We start from the raw sequence: 21,888 nt of genomic DNA on the forward strand, positions 1-21,888 counted from the left end.
ATGGCGGAATCTAGTACTCTTTGGGGGAAAATATAGTATCCTGAGAAAAACCCACTGGCTTAAAGCAATGTCCACCTCTTTTCCCACTATGTGGCTCGATCCTTTAGGGAACAAAACCCAGATCTTTTGATGATAGTCGGGTGGTCTGGCCACTGCTCCACCGCAGCCTCACTGGAGATTCAGATAAAGAGTTAACAATCAGAACTTACAAAAGAGACTTCACAAAGATTGTGCCTGAAACATTAAAATTAATTTAAGCGTGAACATGTTCGAATATTTATCTCATTTCTCAGTGTATGCTTTGGGCAAATAAATTTTTGACACATCATCGACTTGTAGACTGTACTTCTCTGCAAGCTGGGGTCGCCATAACTCTTCACTGATTCCTAATTTGGGGGATTCTTGTGTAAATAGACCTTTTTTTTTAACCCTTCCTTACTTGCAGGGTCGTCATTTCCTTGGAGCCTTCGGGAACGAAACTCATGATCTGTGGTCCTGCTGCAGAACTTGTGACAAGGCACAAAGGTTTGAAGTCCATGCTCTCGCAAAATCGAGTGATCACAACATTTCCCATTAACCATCAAAACTCTGAAGGATTCTGTGACTACCTCATCCCTGATATAAATCCCATAGGTATTGTTAGAAAATAAGTGGTTCATGTCATCATGTCTCATTTTACATTCGTGCAACTGCTGACCACCACTTGCTTTAAACTGCTGATGTTACTGCCCGCTGCAACTCGGTTTCTGCCGATAGTAGACAGACTGGTGCACATTTGAGATATAAGTTTATTCTGGATTAATTGCAGGTTTGCTACTTTCATGAGTCAATATTTTAACATCTCAGTCTCACACTCTATGATGGATATAAAATCTTCTTGTAATTACTGTTATTCAAATTCTAATCGTGTGAATTTAAAAATAGAGTGTTCATGAATTAATGTTTAACTATAAAATGCCATACAAGTAATCATAATCATAATCACTTATTTGATGTTGAGCCATTAATAGATAAAAGTCATCAATAATCTGGTGACAAAATGTTTGACGAAATATGAAATGCAAGGTGGCTATAGTGTCGTATTTTTTGTAAATGCTCATAAATATTTGCAGTTATGAAAGCAAAATTTAATAACTAGCTTTTTGTGTGTAAAAAATGAAAAAAAAAACTTGAGGTGGTAGAAGCGACATCAGCAACTGAGTGAAGAGATTCTTGAAAAATTCATTTTCTATTTCAAAGATCCAAAAATGATTGAAAAATGGAGGAAAAAGAAATTTTAGAATGGACTGAGTGTGCTTGATCACACAGAGCGATGCTGGCAGTATAATGTGCTGTCTAGTGTCCCAGCGGTGAGTAACCCCTGCAAGCAGAGACCGAACTGATGTGTCGGCGACGTGTCCTGCTGCAGGATGCCCGGACTCGCCCCAGTGCGGGATCCTCATGAGTGCCATGGACCACTTCCACGACGTATCCTGCCTGCGCTTCAAGGAGTGGACGGGCGAGCAGGACTACGTACGGGTGTTCTTCAACCAGGACAGGTGAGCGGGCAGCAGTGGTGGCATGTAGGGCGTCTAAGGAGGGATCACGTATTGAGAGCCCTCGCAGGAGCAGGTTAAACAACCATTACAGCACTGCTGAAGGAACTCCCGAGATGGGGCATGCCTCAAGTGTGAGTGTGTGTTAGAACCATGGGAGGCTGGCTCCAGAGTGTGATAATGTTGTGTGTGTCACAGCAGCTCTTGCTGGTTGGCGGTTGGTCGAGTGGGAGGAGGCCTCCTGAGTTAGTCCCTGGGGCTTCAGTGTGGGTTCCTGGGCATGGACCTGCACGATCTCAGTCATGCCACATGTGTAAATGTGTGTAAGAGTGTGGGAGACTAGCTCCAGAGTGTGATAATGGTGTGTGTCACAGCGGTTCTTGCCGGTCGGCGGTTGGTCGAGTGGGAGGAGGCCTTCAGATTTAGTCCCTGGGGCTGCGGTGCTGGTTCCTGGGCATCGACCTGCATGAACTCGGGCATACCAAAGTGTGAATGTGTGTTAGAGTGTGGGAGGCTGTCTCCAGAGTGTGATAATGATGAGTGTGTCACAGCGGCTCTTGCTGGTCGGCGGTGGGTCGAGCGGGAGGCGGCATCCAGAGTTTGTCCCTGGGGCTGCGGTGCTGGTACCTGGGCATCACCCTGCACGAGTTGGGACATGCTGCCGGACTGCTGCACGAGATGGGGCGGCCAGATCGTGACACCTGGGCTCACATCTATTGGGAAAACATTACCCCGGTAACCACCTTCTCCTCGATCTTGCCTTTCAGGCGTCATATGCTCTGCATCAACCAAGTGTATCACAGACCTAGCATGCACAGGGCTCTTGAGGAAATACTACCCTCTCTCTTCACACATTTAACCATTTATTTAGTAAAAATAAGGTTATAAGGTAAGTGAGGATTCTTAGACTTTTTTTCACAGTACTGTGCAAAACTATATTTCTCAATTTTATGATAAAAGGGTTCTATAATCAGCTGTTCAATGTTTATGATACTCGGTGATGCATAAATTATACTAGTGAAATACTTTTAAATCATATCTCTGGTAACATATCATGTCCATGTATCTTATTGTTTACATTACATCCACTCGTAACATCAAACTGAGTAATTTTTATAACTAAATTATTGCAAAAATTGTGAAACTGTTATGACATTTTCTTTATACTATCAGCTATCTTAGACTGCATGTTAACCATGAAAAAAAAAGTTAATACACGTTAGTCTCACGAAAAACATATACATTAATGATTTCGAGCTTCCTCTTTTTACCCAGGGTTTGGAATCAGCTTTTGCGATTCGCAGCGACAGAAGAGTCAACTTGTTGGGTGACCAGTTTGACTACAAATCTATAATGATGTACGGCGAGTATGCGTTCTCCAAGGTAAGGCCCCTGGGAGTACAGTTTAGTTGTCCGTGGTTATGTTGTGTGAACCATATGTACAGCATGTCCATAAAATAATGTCTCAGTTATAGATTTTAATAGTATCAATTGTAAGCGTTTTATAGTGTTGGTTCAAGATCACAATTCAAGAGTAACTCAAACAGTTTTAGGTAAGTTCATGCACGAGTACTGCTTTGTGGTTTTCCCGCTTGCAGCCGCCACCTATGTTAAAAGAATGGCTCCTTCCCCAATTTTTAAAGGTTGAACCTGCAAACTTTATTTGGCCACAGGATAGAGCCCCTCCCCATTGGAATCTCTCTGTACGAGAGTGGTTGAACGTCCAAGTCCCTTACAGTTGGACTGGTCGTAATGGTCGAGAAGACAGAGCTCTTTTCAGCTTGCCTCCACATTCAACTGACATAATGCCATGCGATTTATTTTTCCTTTGGGACCTTATAAAATATCGTGTCTCTTTTCCGTCACTACCTAATGATTATCCAGACTTGAGATACATAATTGAAAAGGCCATTGCTTTCATTACTCCGGACGTGTTAATCAAAATGTGTAAATAATTGACTTTAGGTTGGATGTGTGTTATTTAGCTAAAGGTGCACCATATTGAACATTTGTAAGAAAAACTAGGTTAGTTTACCTTCAATTTGATGTATGATTTGTTGTAAACAGTCAAAATTAAACTGTTGTAATATACCACTGAAACTGGAACATTATTTTATGGACATCCTCTATTTATAACTGAGCATTTTAAGTAGTTTTAGATTGGCAAAACGTCAATTTAATCATTCAGGGGCACACTCAGAAATTGAAGCTAGGAGAGCCTTTAATTATGTAAATTCAAATTAACATAACTATATTTATTCATCAATATATATCCAGGTTTATTAATAATTCACTCAAACTTAAAAAATAATATAATTCAGTTTTACTGCGCATTTACTACATAATAGACTCGTGTTTGAGAAAATATAGAAATGAATATGTATGCAAAGAGTCTGGTCTCTATACTAATTCGGATGAAGTGGAATAGGATAAGACGTATTGGAGTGTAATTATTGAGGATATAAAATAAGATATCCATGCTGCTTGCCGCGTTTGGAAGCTTTTAACTTTTAATATTTGAACCCATTTTTCCTGCGCAAAAAATAAACAAATCCCGAGGTAGGCCGAAGGTGAATGTTCGGGCGTGTTCGGACAGAGACAGAACTTGATGGACATCTCTTCGAGAGAGGGGCAAGAGCAGTTGTGTGTCCAGTGTGGGTTCGCCCACGAGGCCCGGCTGCTGGGACGGCCGTGTACGGCGATGGATAATGGAGTAACGACTCGTGGTTAGGCCCGCCGATCTGCCCGTCATTACGCGGGTGTCCGTGGGAGAGCAGCACTGTGTCTCGGTGCCGCAGGACGGCGTGTCGCCCACCGTGCGGGCCAAGGCGAGCGGGGTGGTCGTCGGGCCCATCTGGAGCAAGAAGCAGCTAAGCCCCGCGGACGTCCGGCGCCTCCGAGGGATGTACCGCTGCGACGGTGCGTGCGCCATAGTCCAGTCAATGAAAAGTTGTAGAGGGAAATGGAAGGAACACAATTTTTGACTTTGGGACTTTGTTTGGACTAGTAAGGAGGTAAACATACTAAAAGTCCCCACTTCTGGGTGGTGAGCGGGAGGGAGGGGGGCATGTAGAAGGTCCCTTGTCCCTTTTTTCGGTTTTTCTCTTATATCTCGGAAACTATACGCTCTAGTGAAAAGACATATATATATCGTTACCACAACGCCGAAATACCACAACGCCGAACGTACAATAACGCCGAATGCCAAATTGACCGCAACGCCGACAGCTAGAAAACTGCTGTGAACGCCGTAATACAGTAACGCAGAAAAATGTTGCTGCGGGGGGGGGGGGGGGTGGGCACAGGAGCAAAATGAAAAACAAATGAATGAATTATTTGTGTGTGTTTCTTAAATGTATCTTAACGCCGAAATACCACAACCTAACCTAACCTAACCTAACCTTTGTGGCAGTCCTGCAATGAAATTTTTCGGCGTTAATGTATTTCGGCGTTGTGGTAATTCTGCGTTGTGGTACACAGCATTCTTCTAGCTGTCGGCGTTGCGGTCAATTTGGCATTCGGCGTTATTGTACGTACGGCGTTGTGGTATTTCGGCGTTGTGGTGCGTCCCCCTCACGGACTACAGCTTTACAAAATGCACAGTTCTTACGAAATACAACCTGCAAAAGATTTCTTTCTACACAGAAAACCGTTCTGTAGCATCTTTACGATTGTATGAGTTGCTACGAAAGAAATATTTTGTCAACAAACGGCCGAGGGACACACGTCATCACACGTCCGGTGGTCGTGACGGGCTGGCGGGAGCACCCCGAGGAAACCCTCGGCGACGTCCGCACTGTTTCCACGCCACTCCCCCCTCCTTCTCGAGGGGCTGACGACCCTGATGCGTTGTCAAAGAAATTTTAATCTTCGACACTGTCAAATTTTCGTCCCCAACCACATCTGACAATAGAGCATGCAGGTGTTACACTGAACGAAAGACAGATTTTCCAATTTTTCTCCATCTCCACAGATAACTTAAAATATGTTTAAATCATGTCACACCGTCAAAGTTTTATTTTTTGTTCTGAGTTATTTCAAACGTTGAAATTTTAATCTCATTTTGAAATCAAATAATGCATCACAGTGGTGGATTGAATTTTTGAAATTTTTAATGATTTTGGTGCATATTTTTAATTTTTAAAACATCAATAAATTGAATTCACGTATTTATATGCTCGTTCCATAATAACATTAATATTCACTGAATTTTTTAGAAGTTGTAGACACACAATTGGCTTTTTATATAAATTACTTTCAAATTTACATTATTTGAGTTATTTCGTCCATGTGTTCTTCGCCATTTTAAAGTTTTGTTTTAACTGAAACGGACGCCATTTCCGTTTTCTCTGGACACTATTCTGATAGGCATCAACTGTCCAAAATACCGCGTGTTTTAGAACCCATCCTACATGCAAAACATTTTATGGAAACTCAATTCATCCAACATGTCAAAAATACATGGCTATGCTAGTGACGTTTTCAGTGAAGTCATAACCCTCCAACATTATTTGACAAAACATAATGGAAAGTGTTGGAAGCGAAAGTTTGACAGCGTGACAGAACCTTAAGGTGTTAGTATTATACATTATTATGCTTTTATAAGTTCGTGTTTTTGATAAGGATTTGAAATAAATTTATAATGTGACTATAAATTAACAATTAAATAAGGCTTGAAATATGAGTTTTCCTGGGATTTTGTGAGTTAAATTTTTTATGGCTTTATTTATGAAAGACGTTCTAAAAATAGTTTCACGACAGAGTCTACATAAAAACAGTTAATTCAAAACTTTATAACACACGACTTCGTGCTCTTAATTCATGCTAATATTGAAACATAAAATGGCGTTTAATATTCTAAAAAAATCATAAAGATAACACTGACTGAATTGGTAAATTCGTTTATTACTATCAACTGCATTTATATTCGTTGTTTGAACGATTCTTGCAATAGGAAGTTCATGTTTTTTTCACTACGTTGTCTGGAGTTGTTTTTCTGTATTTACTGATCCTTGTGGTAACTTTCTCGTTATTGTCAGGCCTCCGTGTTCGTCTGTGCTGTCTTTATTTTCTGACTAAATTATTTCCACGGAATTTTCTACGTTGTCTAAGCATGTAACATTTCATGCAAGCTAATATTTTCTTGTTTTTAATGTGTTCGCGAGGTTTTTCTCTACGACAATCAGCATAGACCAGCAATGGCGTAAGTTCAACATACCATGTTAAAGTTATTTATATTATAGATTCAAGTTATATCACCAGCAAAAATTAACGAAACTATAGATGTAAAAAAATTTTAGAAAACTATCCCTTTACTGGGCCACGTATTTTTGTGATTCTTCTCTCTCTCTCTCTCTCTCTCGCTCTCTCTCTATCTCTCTCTCTCTCGCTCTCTCTCGCTCTCTCTCGCTCTCTGTCTCTCTCTCAATGCGTGGGTTGGGCCAAGTCAGGCTATGCCGCCGCTACTACGTACTCACAAGTACGTAGGAAACAAAGAAATCACGTGACCGCACGCCATATTGCGCCCCGACACGTGTACGAAGTACCTATGTAGTTTTCCGCAACAAATGCGCAACGAAGACTACTGCGCAGCTGCTAAATTAACTCAATACTTTGAACATGTAGGATGATCACGCAATATTCAAGCCATGTGTGATGTAGACTTTGCCCACCAACGTTTTAAGCTTTCTGCTTGGCACTCGACGTTAAAACTTTGGCCACCCCTCTTATTAGGATATATAGCTCCCTGTGGTTATTGAAAAAGAATGCGAGATCTCGATAGGCAGTATGTTATTTTGGGTTACGCAAGGTGAGTTGTTGCAACACCTGGAACCACAAAACTACGCATGTCCAAACCTCTTGTTGACGTAAGTATTTTTAACAAGTACTCAAATTATATATATATATTTTTTTCAAATCCCTTCTAGAAAAAAAATTGGTTGTCTGTAAAGTCGGTTTACGGACGATAGTTTAACGTTACAACGTCATAACAAAATATTGATTAAATGATTGCATATTTTTATGAATAAAATTGAATCATTTTTATTGAATTATCACTATTTTGTATGGATACAAAGAAGGAGTGAAATGAAATCTACAATTTAATTGATAAATTTACTTTTATTTGCACTCATTAATTTAAATATGTTTATTACTTTAACAAACAGATTATTTTAATATATCTTTTATACATGTTTGTCTTTTAACTTCTTCCAATCGGTGTTATTCTGTTAAGGATAGGACGATGATAGGAAGAGTATGAAACGAATGGGAGTGTTTCAAGTTTAATGTACCTCGAAAAAGTCAAATCGATGGTTGTTCCAATCAAGTGGAAGAGAGATAGATGCGGCGCAAGCGTACAATGAGCGTAACGGGACACAGCGTAAAGGGACAATGTGTGTAACGGGACACTTTTTCGTGCGTGCAGCCGGCGTTAATCGATTTATTGGACGTTGTCACGTCAATAATCCATTAATCCGCCAGTGACGCCTCATTCGGGTACTTTATGGCGACGGAGCAGTTTCGCGAGTTCAATGAAACGTGTGGTCTTAGTCGGTCTGCCACCTGCCAGCCTAGCGAGACGTATGTCTGGCGCACGAGGACTCCTCTTCTGTCACTCGCCTGTCACCAGCCCGCAGTCTCAGAGGACTGTCGGGGGAGCATGTCGCCAGATCAACCTGCGAAACTCGTCGGCCAACGGTAACTGGATGTACTGCAGATCTGGCATAACTAGAGACCGGAAAAATTCGCGGATTCATTCGGCGATAGGCTAGAAGTCAAATACATATACCTTTTAGATGATTTTGCTATTGGCTTACTGTTCATCTGGACGAATCTGAACCAATTATAAACCTCCAACCAAAGAAGGATCGATACACTAGAGACCCGGAAAATTCGCGGGTTCAAAGACCTTCAGGATAGACTCCAATATCCTCTACACACTCGGGCAAATGCCAACTGTTCATTGGCTGCTGACTTGTGAGTCGTCTCGACTAAGTGGCCTGTGATTCGACACTTCTATGAGTGAGGGTCTCTAATTGGCCCTCAGTCCTCCAGATTAACAGAGAACCAATGACAGAAGCAGCACTAAGGTATAAATATTTCAAGTTTAGCATAACACGAAATGAACCCACGAATTTTCCGGGTCTCTACGAATCACAGACAAACCAGCTGAGACGACTTACAAGTCAGCAGCCAATAATGAACTGGCGTTATTTGCCCGAGTGTACAGGGGAATGTGCAGTCTATCCTGAAGGCCGTCGAAACAGCGAATTTTTTCGGTCCCTAGGCATAACATTTCACTTCTTACGTCAGCGAAACAGCACAAGGCCCACGCAGTTCGGACACGGGGTAAATTAACGGCCTCGTATCTAAGGAGAAAAAAGACAAGAAGCGAACAAACGTGCGAATTATCCGCAAACGAATCACGCTTTTCGTGTGTGTGCGTGTGTGTGTGTGGACGATGTACGACACGGAACCAAGGTTCCTCGTGAAGCAGTCTGAAAGCACGGCTGCGATCAACCACGCCCACGTGACTTTTGAATATTCATGCTTCATCCAACACCTACGTCATTAATTTCTCTCCCGCCCCTGCCATCCTCTGCCACCGCTATAACTACGCTCATAAATCCTAAATCGTCATCTGAATTCCATGCCACTGTTTTTTCTTACAAACATAACGAATTGATAATTTTTACAGAGTTAAAAATTATTTCGAAAACAAGGAAGTTTGTATACAACAACACAAATCATTTTATGTAGGTAGGCTAGCTAATCTAAACTTATACTAATCTGATTAAAACCATGGCTTATCCTTAGGGACCGGAAAAATTCGCGGGTTCAATGACCTGTAGGATTAACTCCACAGTTCTACCTACACTCGGTCAAATGTCACCAACTCATTGGCTGCTGTCTTGTGAGACGTCCCAACGTAGCAGCCTGTGATTCGATAAAGCTTTGGTCGGGTGTTTCTCATTGGCCCAGAGTCATCCAGGTGAGTTGTGAGCCAATAGCAGAGGCATCACTGAGGTATAACGATTTGTATGTTAGCCTATCGCGAAATGAATTCGCGAATTTTTCCGGTCTCTACGTCATCCTGGAGTTGGGACTCAGAACCTATTTTTCTGACATAAATGCTTTAAAACCACTTTTACCCACGAAGGCTTAATATATACGTACTTTTGATAATTATGTGCGCGAGTTGTATCTAATTTATCCTGTATATAATTTTGCTTTATAGTCACTTGGACTCGCTTTCAATAAACGAAAGGTTCCCTAAATCATTATTTTGGGTTCCTGTGGTTACCTGGAATCACTTCAAATAATTCTAGAAAATTCCTTGCGTTGTCTTGCATTGCCAGTTCTTTCTACAAACCCCTTGGGTAGTTTCGTAGTGTTTTTATTACATTTTAAAAACCGCCTCGCTTTTGACGAGATTCGAAAGTCGACTAAAGAAAGTAGTAATCCACAATCCTGAAAACGCGAGAGAACAAGTCCACTTTGTAAAGACTTCTGCTTCTCTAAGAAGAATCCACTTATCGAAATAGGGGGACATGAGTAAAACATGTTTTAACACTGGTCTTCTAAGTCGTATCAAATTGATAATGCTATGATTGCATGAGAAGTGGGAAAACGTTTGAAACTAGGGTGATGGTAAAATATAATGAGAAATGTTAAGACAGAGGCAACCAATCTGCCAAGGCATAGGGAATGACCCTTCTCGCTGACAGGGAGTGTCTACTCCAGTGATAAACAAACAGAAATTAAACAAGACAGCACATTGTTTTTAAAAATTTTCGTCGTAAACAAGCTCTACCCGCGACTTGTTTGAGTGGATTGTGTACTTCTTACGGTTTATTTAGATAGACAATATTGTTTATTAACATGCACATTCAAGTTAAAGTTCCCTGTAAAGTATAGTTTTGGTTTTACGTTTATGATTTAAAGTAATGCGTTTATTAACACACACACATACAAACGCACACATTAGATGCTGTGATGTTAAGACTTTACGAAAATCCACTTTTGATATATAATTATCATCATATCTTCGGAACTGTTCGAAATGTCATAACAAAATAAAACTTATATTAATACTGGGGTTACCATATAAAACTTGTTTCAATTTCAAGCCAAACTCATTAGCTGTTTTTGTTTTAAATAATCCTGTATAGACATTCAAAAACTTTTTTTGATGTGATAATGCTAAGTATCTAATTAAGTCAAGTGTGTAAATTGATAACAGGAAATATATATATATATATTGTATATTATAATTACTCGACAACTAAGACAGGCATTTCGATTTTATTTATATGTCTTCGATATAGTTTTCATTAACTATTACGATATTGTGATTTTACTGATGTAATGCTCAGGTAATCAAAAGGTAGGTGTAAAATCTGGCAAAGGCGAATTGACGAAGGTGGACTTTGGAATGTATCCTACATGTAATTGAACGAGAAGCCTAAGATGTCCATCAAGTTCTGCCATTCCCGATTACACCCGAACAATTCACCTTTGGCCAAATTCGGGATTTGTTTTAATTTTGCGCAGGAAAAATGAATTCAAATATTAAAAGTGGTCGGTTAAGTTAGCTACATTAAAACATTTTAAAACACTATGGACGGTTAGTTAGGTTAGTAAAGCTACATTAAAATAAACAGAGAAATATAAATATATATATATAAATAAACCGGAGGTTGGCCGAAGGTGAATTGTTCGGGTGTAATCGGGCAGGGACAGAACTTGATGTACATCTTAGGCTTCCCTAATTGAACAGACGATTGATCCCTGTCTCTAGGTGTCTAGCGAAAGCCAACTGCCCCCATGTTCGCAGGCAACAGAGCGAGGCCGGGCTTCCCGTACGACGTCATGTGCAGCTTCAACAAGCACCTGTGTGGCTTGGAGAGCAGCAGTGGCGCCGCGTGGGACTGGAGGAACGCCAACTCTACCGGTACCGTTCTGCAAAAGCCCGGACGGCTCAGCCTTTGGTTGGGTTGGCAGTTTCTTTTGCGCTCACCTGCACCCTCAGCACCCACCGCTCTCGCTCGGCGAGTTGGCGTGGCGGTAAAACGTCTGATTACAATTGAGGAGGGACCTGAGTCGGAACCTCGGTCCATCCATCTTGATGGAGGTTTCCCGTGGTTCCCCGAGATCACGCCATGCAGATTCTGGTGCGGGTCTTTGCCAGGCGTCATGAAAGATTTCTTCACAAATGTTCCTGAATTAGTTGTTATGTATCTTTATTTAATTACCTCGACATCGAGATGTAAAAAGAAATCTCATAGAATATTTTGTCATATAGGAACATCTTTGTGTGTATATCCGGTTAACAGTGGCGGATTTACAAATTTTCCAGGTATAGGCTGCAAAGTTTTTGCCGCCCTTGCCTCTACAATTTTCATGTCCTAGATTAAGTTCGTTACAATCCCTTTTTGCGCGATTTTTTGTTGGCAAAATCATCGATTATATCGTCGTAAGTAATATTGTTCATTAATTCCGACTCTATGCACAAAAGTGCTAAAGCGTTTAATTTTTCTTGGCTCAAGGTCGATCTCAGATAATTTTTTACCCTTTTTAGACAAGAAAAACTTCTCTCACCCGAACAATTTGTCGCTGGTGTACATAAGGCCATACGAAGGGCTATGTCCAAGTTCGGATAAACGTTCTGCAAACTTTGTTTTCGCAGAAACGAAGATAGACTCTGTAATGATGTAAAATCTGGTTTTACCAGAATGCTTTGCGAAGATATGTGGCTTTGAAAATGTATGCATTCTTGAACCAACTCAGTCTCTAAATCATTAGGATACATTTTTTCTAAGGACAGAGCCTTTTTCGTAAGGGTTGATAATGATAACTCGCTCATTTTGGTCAGAAATGAAAATTTTTCATTGAAATTGTCGTATGCCTTCTTCCTTTTTTCTAATTCGGATACGAGTCTATCAATGATGACGAGAAATGTATTAACCCTGAAAGTATCGCTAGTATCACTCGCTGTCATACTCATTTCTTCATCGGGTGTTTCATCAGCAAATTTTTTTCTTTTCAGTTGTCTTTTTCCCAAGTCTTTTGTGTACTGCTTCGACGCACTTAATTCCATTGCCATTTCTTCGAAATACTTGAAGTTTTCTCGTTGCTCTACGAAAAACTTGCGAAGAGATTCATAAAGATCGGCTACAGTAATCAAATCTACGGTATAAGCCTGGATTTGAACATTTACTTTGTTTATTCTTTCCAAAAAAACATTCCACACAACAACCATTAACGCTGTTTCCAGTTTTTTTAATTTTGAAAGAATTCCCATTGCTTCATTTCTTGTGACAGGCTTTTCGGTGCAGTCATTCCTGATTGTTTCCAAAGCTTTAATGACTTCGTGCCACGAATCTCTCAAACTTCTGCATGCATCCTCTCTAGCTGACCAACGTGTGAGGTTTACTCTCTTGACTGTTTTGCCTTCTCCGACTTCAGTCATCAATATCTTCCAGCGTTGTGTTGAACTTGAAAAAAAAACGTATATTTCTTGGAGCAACAGGAAGAATCGACAAGCTTCTGTGCAAGATTCAGCAGTCGCAGTTGCCACTAAATTTAAAGAATGGGCAGAGCAAGGAACGAAAAAAGCAAACGGTGCTTGACTTTGAATTTTAGCCTGTAAGCCATTGTATATGCCAGACATATTTGCGGCATTGTCATACGATTGTCCACGGCAGTCTTCAATGTTCAAACCCAAGGTTTTTAGTTCCGAAGTAATGGCAGCAAACATTTCTTCAGCTTTATGTCCCACTGAGGGCAAAAACTTGAGGAATCTTTCACAGGGTTCTCCTGTTTCTAAAACATACCGAATCACGAAGGTGAGCTGGTCCACATGTGCTATATCCGGTGTTGAATCGATGATTAAGGAAAAGTATTTCTCCCTTCTTATCTCGTCTCCAATTTGCTTCAAGACTTTATGGCACATCAAAAGTATAAATTCATCACAAACGGTCTTCGATAAGTAACTGGTACTTCCGGATCCTTGATTCCCAAATCGTTCAATATGACTGGCTAAGAAAGGATCAAACTCAGCTAACAGTTCCAGAATCATAAAATAATTTCCGTTGTGTGGATCACCGAACTTTTCACTTTTTCCTCTAAAAGCGAGACCTCTTGAACACAGCCGCTTCACTACAGCAACAACCCTTTTCAGAACATTTCTCCAATAAGTAATTTCTTCATCAATTTGCAAATGCAGTAAATTGTCGATTCGACCATCAATCGCACTTCTAGCTTTCAGACTAAGGATACTGGATTTATGACGCGCAGAGTTTTCATGCTGAGCTACTCGGTGTTCTGCATTTTTCCAGTCATTAAATCCTTCGTTCTCGAACTGAGTTTTATTCTCCAATGGACCGAATGCTAAACATGGTCCGCAATATACGGAACTCTTACTTTCAGAGTAAACCAGCCAATTTCGGTCCTTCACTTCATTGTTTTTCATTTTTCTTTGAAAGATACTCACTGGCAAGAAACGACGTTGATCAGCATATAGTTTTCCACTTTTAGAGAAGTCAGAAGACTTGTTTTGATAAAAGCCGCATCTTGCAATAATTTCCCTTAAAGTATCGTTAATTTCCCATAAAGCTGGATCTTTGTTTTGATCTACAGTTGTTTGCTTTTGGTCATCATTTAACGATTCGGTCTGAGAGGCATCTTCAATTTTGGAGCACTCGTCGTCAAGAACATAATCATCAGTTTTTTCTTTAGTCGATAGTTCAACAGATGACAGTTGGGCAGCAGAATTAAAGTCCGTTTCATCCTTTCCAGATTGCATTGTTGAAGTTCCCGTTTTTTCGACCCAATTTTCATTTTTAAAAAAACTGTCAATTTTTGTGGTTTTTCGTATAATTTGCTCTTGTTCTTCTTTTTTTATTTTGGCCTTCTTTTTGTACTCCGCTCCACTAAGTCTCTTTCTCCCATCACTCATTTTCACAATTTTTTCTTCAGGAACTGAAATGGAAAGGATTAAATTAACAAGTTTATTTTTCGTACACAAGCAGCGATAGGGGAGGGCAGGGTAACGTAGCCAGAGCGAGCAAAGTGGCCATTGGCTGTTACTCAGCTGGAGAGTGATGAAGTTTGGTAGCGAGGATGTGAAACATTTGTAAGAGACGCCATTAGTGTTCTGAGAGCACCCGGTCTGTTTGCAGTGAAAGTTATTTGTTTTATTAAGGTTTTACTGGTTTTACTATTTCTGATGTAACATGTAAGGTAAGTAATAATTACTGTTGATCATTATTAAATACACAGTAATGCCATAATTATTTAATATAGCCTATCCAAATTAGCATGTTTTAAACTTTAATACCACATATTAATAACTGTAGAAGATGTCTTTTTTTTTTGCTAGTTTTTTTGTAATGGCGTCTCAGAGGGCAAAGTGGCCAGCCACCACCGCATGTTCACTTTGCCCGAACTGTATATACTTAGCTCTATTTATGTATTACTAAATAATAAAACAAACTATTGAACATTTTACATTTTTTTTTAATCTACACTGTAAATTTCTAACGTGTTTTGCAATGTGTGTGTTGTTTTCGTGTGGGGAACGACCTTACACAAAAATTTGCCAGCAGGAGAGGCTTGGCAGATAAGGTGGCAGTATCTCAAGGACGGCTCATATTTCACAAACAAGTGCAGGTGGCCGGAAATGGTATCCCGTGATTTAGTTTCCTTAAGATAAAAGAAAAATGAAAAAAAAAAATGTCATATCATTTACCCGATTAGTGCGACGGGCAAACAAAAAACAAACATGAGTCGCTCCAATATTTACATTTTAATGGTGTTTTGATTGTACGAAAACTATATTATTGAAGGGTTATTTTATATTTTGATTTTAATTACAATATACAATTTATGTATCGTTTTATCTTAGGATGGCCACGTTACCATGCTCACCCCTATCCTTCATTCAGAATTCACATAATAAATAGTTAACGTAAAAACGTATTTTTTTAATGCTATCACGAAAAAATTAAAATTTCTTTGCATGGTTTCCGATGAATTGTTTATTGTGAATTATTATTTCTATTTTTTGATGTTTGCTTCATTGAAAAAGACAAAATGACAAGATAACCATGAGCAATCTTTTAGAATAATATTTATAGTTAATATGAAAATGTTCTAAATTTAACGTGACCATGTTCCAAGCTTCAAAATGAAAAATATTATTGCAGGGCTTTTTCAATAAATTTATTCTTTATCGTTACAGATGCTTTATTATAATGTATTATGATTATAAAAAGTTTTTACTTACCGGTGCTGTGAAAATATTCATACAATGATACAATTCACGAAACACTTCGAAAAATAACAGTCCACACGACACACCTACGTAGAAATATCAATTCGTTATGCAATACACGCGTAAGACAACTGTGGTCCCGACTCCCGAGGTAACAGCTCTAATTGCCGCCCCACCCGCGACATGACGCGGTTCGACCCTTGAGGCGGACTAGGAGAAGGGAGGGGACAGTCTGGCTGAAGGGATAGCGGCGGAGGGAGGGCGGAGGGGCCCTTCTGACCTTGGGTAGTCACATTTTTCCCGGGACCATAGTTGTCTTGGGCGTGTAGTGCCAACCGAGGCCTTGTCCATTAAAATTCGCATTTACTGACTAGCGAACTAGCTGTTTTACTCTGGAATATGGAAGTTTGCTACACGGATTCACGGAACGTACAATGACAAGGGAGAGGGGAAAGTCATCGGCAAAATTTGTTGCAGACTTCTATTTGTAAAACATCAGAAAACAGAAAACCGTCATGCAGAAATATTTTTGATTTCTATGAGGTAGCAAAAAAAAAATCGGTCCCCAAATTTGCCGCCCCAAAAATCTGCCGCCCTGGGCTCAAGCCTACTCAGCCTACTGGTAAATCCGCCACTGCCGGTTAAATTTGTAACGTCCTTTGTATCACTTCTGCACATTAAGCAATGCACTTGAGAATATCTTTGATATCTCTCTTTATGATTTGGTTGTGCTAGATCCGACCGCACACACACATGAGTGAATTATTTGGCGTTTAGTGTTTAATTCGTCTTCGGGAGTGACTACAACTGTAATAAACCTATAAAGAGACACTTTTTCACTGTCGTAATAAATCTCTTTATCATTATTTAATATACCTTAACTAAGGTAAAATTTCAATACTAAACCATAAAAATATGTCATGGAATGAAAACAGTTCTACCCAATATAGTGTCTTTCGGTTCCTAGCTTTCCCTATTATTACAAAAGTACACCTACACTTATACATATATATAATACATGTGTTCAGAATACATATGCACTGTAATATTACAATTTCCTTCAAAATGCTGAAACAGATCCTATTCCCAAAAATGCTGCATCGGTACCATTTCACTATAGAAATTCGACTACGTGTTGTAGACATTGTTTCGTTTAGTTCACCTGCGTACACTCATGCAGATTTCCTTCGTTATTGATCATTTTTCTTCTCCAGGAGGTTACCTGCTCTTCTCGCACAAGAAGGCTGGGTCCAGACCTGGGTTCCTGGTGTCCACCAACATGCACCCCGTCGGAAAGCCCAGCCCGAAAGGCCACCTGGGCTGTGTCCGCTTCTGGTACCTGTTGCAGAGCGATGGACGTGCGTTTCTGAAGGCTAGTAGCTGATAGCTGGATGCTCTTCCTTTTGTAGTTATATTTTACCACCAGGCTAGTATCCAAACACATTCGGGTTTATTTTACCATATTTAGATTTATATGAGCTAGAATGATTTCAACTAATAGTACAACATTTCTCAATCAAGCATCCAGATTAACTTTAGTCAGTCAGATAAGAAAATGTTTATAATCAGACAGTTATTTGCTGTGTTGAGTTTGTTCTAAACTTTAAATGCTAGCCCTGAGGTGATACGCATCGCGAAATGTTTGGGCCACTCATAAAACTGTCGTTTCTGAAGTAAGCTCTGAATGGAGGTTGGACTGCGTGTGTTGCAGCTGACTCAGGCATACCTGAGGAAAGTGACCCAGCTCCGATACGACCCGAACACATCCTACCTGCTCTGGGAGAGCACCTCAACGACCGAAGAGTGGACTCACGTCCAGCTGCCCCTCCACGTCACCAAGCCTTTCAAGGTCAGTCGGGTGTGAGCAGGAACCTGCGGAACTCCGTCTTATTCTCTGGCGCGTGGGTGTTCGATCTCAACAGCATCGCGCACACTCGCGCCTGTTATCATTCGTCCATGGGCTGCTTCAATACTACATGACGATGGTCATTCCATGGATTTAGTGATTATCAGGAGACGACATGCTATGTCATAGTTGAAGCCACTTTTTAAACTTTATTTCGCCATATTGTTTCACCAAAAATATTGCGGAATTAGTGTTTGATAGCATCAAGTATGTAAGTATTAATAGATTCTCCATCGTTGAAAAAAAAAAAAAAAAAGGTCATTTTAATGTAAACAAAATCATTTAAAATCGGAGGGAGTCGTCCCCTGGTCTCAGGAGGGGAAGGCTGACCATGCACAGAGGAAAACTTGTGGTATTTATAGCTATGCACTATGTACTTTTAAAAAATGCTAATTTGTGTGCATTGCAATAGATGGGTGTTTATGTAAATTAATATCCCGAATATTGGAGCCAAATATGGTTATGTAAGCATATTGTGAAACAACTACATTGACTCGACATTTTTAGTTTAATATCAACGAACAAAAAACTTCAGTCTCTAATCAGACACTATCAAAATCCCTAAATTTTTGTTATGGACATAAAAAATGAAAATAAATATTGGGCGATATTTTATTAAAAAGTGTGTATGTCTTAAATATGGCCTGATCCTAAACCAGAACAATTATATGTAGGCCACCTAGCTCCGGATATCTTTCGGGACAAATATAAATTTCTGTTAATTTTATGCTGTATGGTTGGTGTTATCACAATCGTTTGAGAACAGTTTAAGAGTGCGGTTACACACAGTCTGAACATGTTTCGTTCGAGGCCATTTCCCATTTAACTTAAACAGGTTGGCAAAGCAGTTCAGATCGACATATCTTCTACATTAGCCTCTGATTGGCTGTTTAGAATAAACAGTCATTTGCAGAAATTCAAGATGGAAAGTGTTCCTGGCACAAGTTCGAGTAATATTTTACCGAATGCAACAAAATAAAAATCAACAGGCAATTTTTTTTTTAAATTGATCCTGACCTTAATTTTCTTAAAACTGAGATAGGTACTCTCGCTCAAAAATAATAAAAAATAAAATAAGTTAAAAAATTTTTACTGTGCATGTTGTTTGAATTCCCGATTTGTAAAAAAATATTGAGCGATATGAAAAAACATTCCATTTCTGCTGATAATACTGTATAAACAAGTAAAAAAATCCCGCGTTTTCTGGATATAAAATAGAGAAAATCAACAACACAGTCATTCGTTGACAGTAGACAATCGGTTTTAGAGCTGAACATACTTTTCAGCAACTACCGTGTAACCGTACACTTTCGCGTTTGTAAACTTGTTTACTTAAACATGTTCACCTGAAGTAGTTCAGGGTCCCGTGTAACCGCGCCCTAAGAGAGACAAAAAGGTATTATGTTTAACCTGGGAATCAAAACTCTGTTCACTTTTATGCTCCTTGAAAAACAATGTAAGTCTCGTTTCGCACACAAAACGTAGAATGAATTGAAATCTGTATAGGAAATGTTTGCAGCTATATGGCACTATTACACTATCGCTAGTTGGTTACATGATTGCAGTTGTGAATTTAAATTGTCTTATGGTTTATTATTTACGTAAAATAAATTTTAAAAGAACATGCATGATGCCTAATCGATTGTAGCGTGGGTGGCAATCGACACATCGGTGGTGACATCTGATCGTTGCATCGCATTAAGTTGCACTGTGCTGCACTGAACCTGTTTTTGTTGCGCCTACCGTCGCTAACACTTTGGTAAGTCGACGATGAGGCATAATAGCCTGTGCGAGTAGAAGGAACACCGACGGGTGTCGTCAAAGTAATATTGCATTTGCGATGAAGTTATAATCTAATTGAGATCAAACTACCACATTCCACATTTTCTGAAAAATACATGTTTAAGAACAGCTTGAAATTGACAATTGTGCCATTTCATATATTTAGTTTTTCTTCCATGTTCTTATAAGAGACATCTTTCGTTTTGGATAAAATTGTAAAGTGTATGAGAGTAGTCTAAATATAAAACAATTCCCTCTTTAATATTATTGCAATATAAAACCCGTGATCTTCTCAGCACTGTCAAAAATTTTCTGATGAATTAATTTATTTTTTGATACTTTTATTCAGGCTTAAAGTCTCGACGATAGCGAGGTCATTACAGACTGCCACATCCAAGTAACATGACACAGGGAAGACGAGGAACTGGCCCTGGCTATTTTGAAGAACTGCTATTTTCCCATATTAGGGGCAGTGAAAGATGTTTATCATTAAGAGTTCAAAGATAAATATTTTTTTAAAAAGTCATACAGGTCCAAACCGCAGGTTTGTTATTCCTTCCTTCTATTCGACCATTAACAGCAGATATTTGGAGGGTCATATGACCACCATGATTCATCAAAGTTACTGCTCCATGGCCTAATAATTTTCTGATTCCAGGAGCCTATGGTAAACCGAAATCAAGATGGTTGTACCATTATTCGAACTCGGGTCATTTCTAATAAGAGTCCAGTGTTTCACCATTACACCACCTTGCATGTTCCCTGGGGAATAGATAGGCCCTGATGGCTGAGTTCGGGGTTCTTTCCCGCAGCTCATTTTCACGGCCAAGTTCGATGGCGCCAATGATCATGGCACGATCGCCCTGGACGACATGGAGCTCCTGTATGGGCCTTGTCGCTTCTCCGCCGCCCCTGGCGGTGGTAGGAGGCCCAACCCAGCAGCCTTCGGGACATCACCCCCGTCTGTTGCCGCACGGGTAGCGGGCAACTCTCTCTGAGAGGCGAGCTCCTCTTCATCAGCTGCTGCCATCACGCAGAGAGGTCCGAAGGGTGTCTTTGATCGGGAGAAAGGAGACTGGTGAACAAGGCAGTGGTTCTACAATGCCCTATCCAGTCATATCTCAGCCAGAGCATGCTTCTCAGAGAGTAGTGAGCAGTATAAATACTGGCACTGCATGATTGGTCGAGAGCCCGAATCGTACCTCTAATAACAACAAGAGTGGTTCTGTCAATTATATCTCAGCCGTAGCATTGCTTTCATAGAGGAGTTAGCAATAACACAGTTCTCAATTGCAATCAAGCCTCAGGCCACAAGAGACTAATGGAGAATAGTATGGGTAATAGCATAAGTGATGGTTGTGGTAGAATGAATGACAGGTAAGAAATGGGCCACAAGAATAGAATCTCCCAAATGTTACCTATCAGATATTCATCAGTTTTCAGCCAAAGACGCGTGGTAGAAGTAAGTGCTGATGTACTGGTTTCCTCATTCCAAGAGCTCTTTAGGATGTTAGGATGTTTTATGTTGTCAGGATATTATAGTGATGATGATTACTTTATCTATAAGAAGATTGACCAAAATTTTGTATTTTTATCGTATAATAAACAAATCTTTATTGTAATTAAAAAAATTTAATTGTGCAAATATATTTTTTTAATTTCTTCGGCTATTTTCGTGATCATAATTGAAAACCAAGCATTTACGAGACACAACTGAAGAATGCATACCAGCATTCATTAATGTGGACGATATGGCAGCCAATGAGTTTTAAGGAGACAAATTCATTATATTAACAGGTTTTCACCTCTTCACATGCGACTGAGAGTTTCTTGAGCATGTTGGTTCATTGTCTCTAAACTTGAAAGCAATAGATATTATTTTTAAAATATTGCTTTGAACAGATTGTATTTGTAACTCTTTACTTTGAATATTCAATAAAGAATAATAATTACAGATTAATACAATATTACAATAACTTCTGAAATTGATATCAATTTTTCACATTCCTTATAAATATATAGAGGATGTTGGTAGGTATGTATGTACGTACAATGTTGATGAACTCCAATACTGTTTAACTAATCACCATGAAAGTTAATACATCGAAATGTTTTTCATGGAGAAGGTTTTTATGCTATCCATTTTTTGTAACCCATCGCTAGATGGCGCTGCAGCTCATAAACTTCTAAACTGTTCAGCCTATCACAATGAAATTTGGTATACATAAGATATTTTAACACGGAGAATACTTTCGCGATATCCATTTTGCTATAATACGCCACTAGATGGCGCTGCAGTGGATCAACTTCTAAGCCGTTCAACCGATCGCCATGGGTAAACAGAAAATCATAGGTCATAGGCATACAAACAGCAATTGTGTGTCATT

The 21,888-nt window shown here is 39.6% G+C and overlaps 1 protein-coding gene across 1 annotated transcript; it reads left to right on the top strand.

Moving 5' to 3' along the window:
* Positions 1 to 445: 445 nt before the first annotated feature.
* Positions 446 to 21,132, top strand: LOC134528603 (meprin A subunit beta-like). The gene is made up of 8 exons (XM_063362358.1): positions 446 to 1,538; positions 2,087 to 2,270; positions 2,811 to 2,918; positions 4,334 to 4,454; positions 11,374 to 11,490; positions 17,028 to 17,185; positions 17,525 to 17,662; positions 20,314 to 21,132. Exons 1-8 carry the CDS (start codon positions 1,441 to 1,443, stop codon positions 20,497 to 20,499), a joined length of 1,110 nt encoding a protein of 369 aa, XP_063218428.1. The 5' UTR covers positions 446 to 1,440; the 3' UTR covers positions 20,500 to 21,132.
* The last annotated feature ends 756 nt before the right edge of the window (positions 21,133 to 21,888 follow it).

This window comes from Bacillus rossius, chromosome 1 (assembly GCF_032445375.1).
Source record: "Bacillus rossius redtenbacheri isolate Brsri chromosome 1, Brsri_v3, whole genome shotgun sequence".
Classification (NCBI taxonomy): domain Eukaryota; kingdom Metazoa; phylum Arthropoda; class Insecta; order Phasmatodea; family Bacillidae; genus Bacillus; species Bacillus rossius.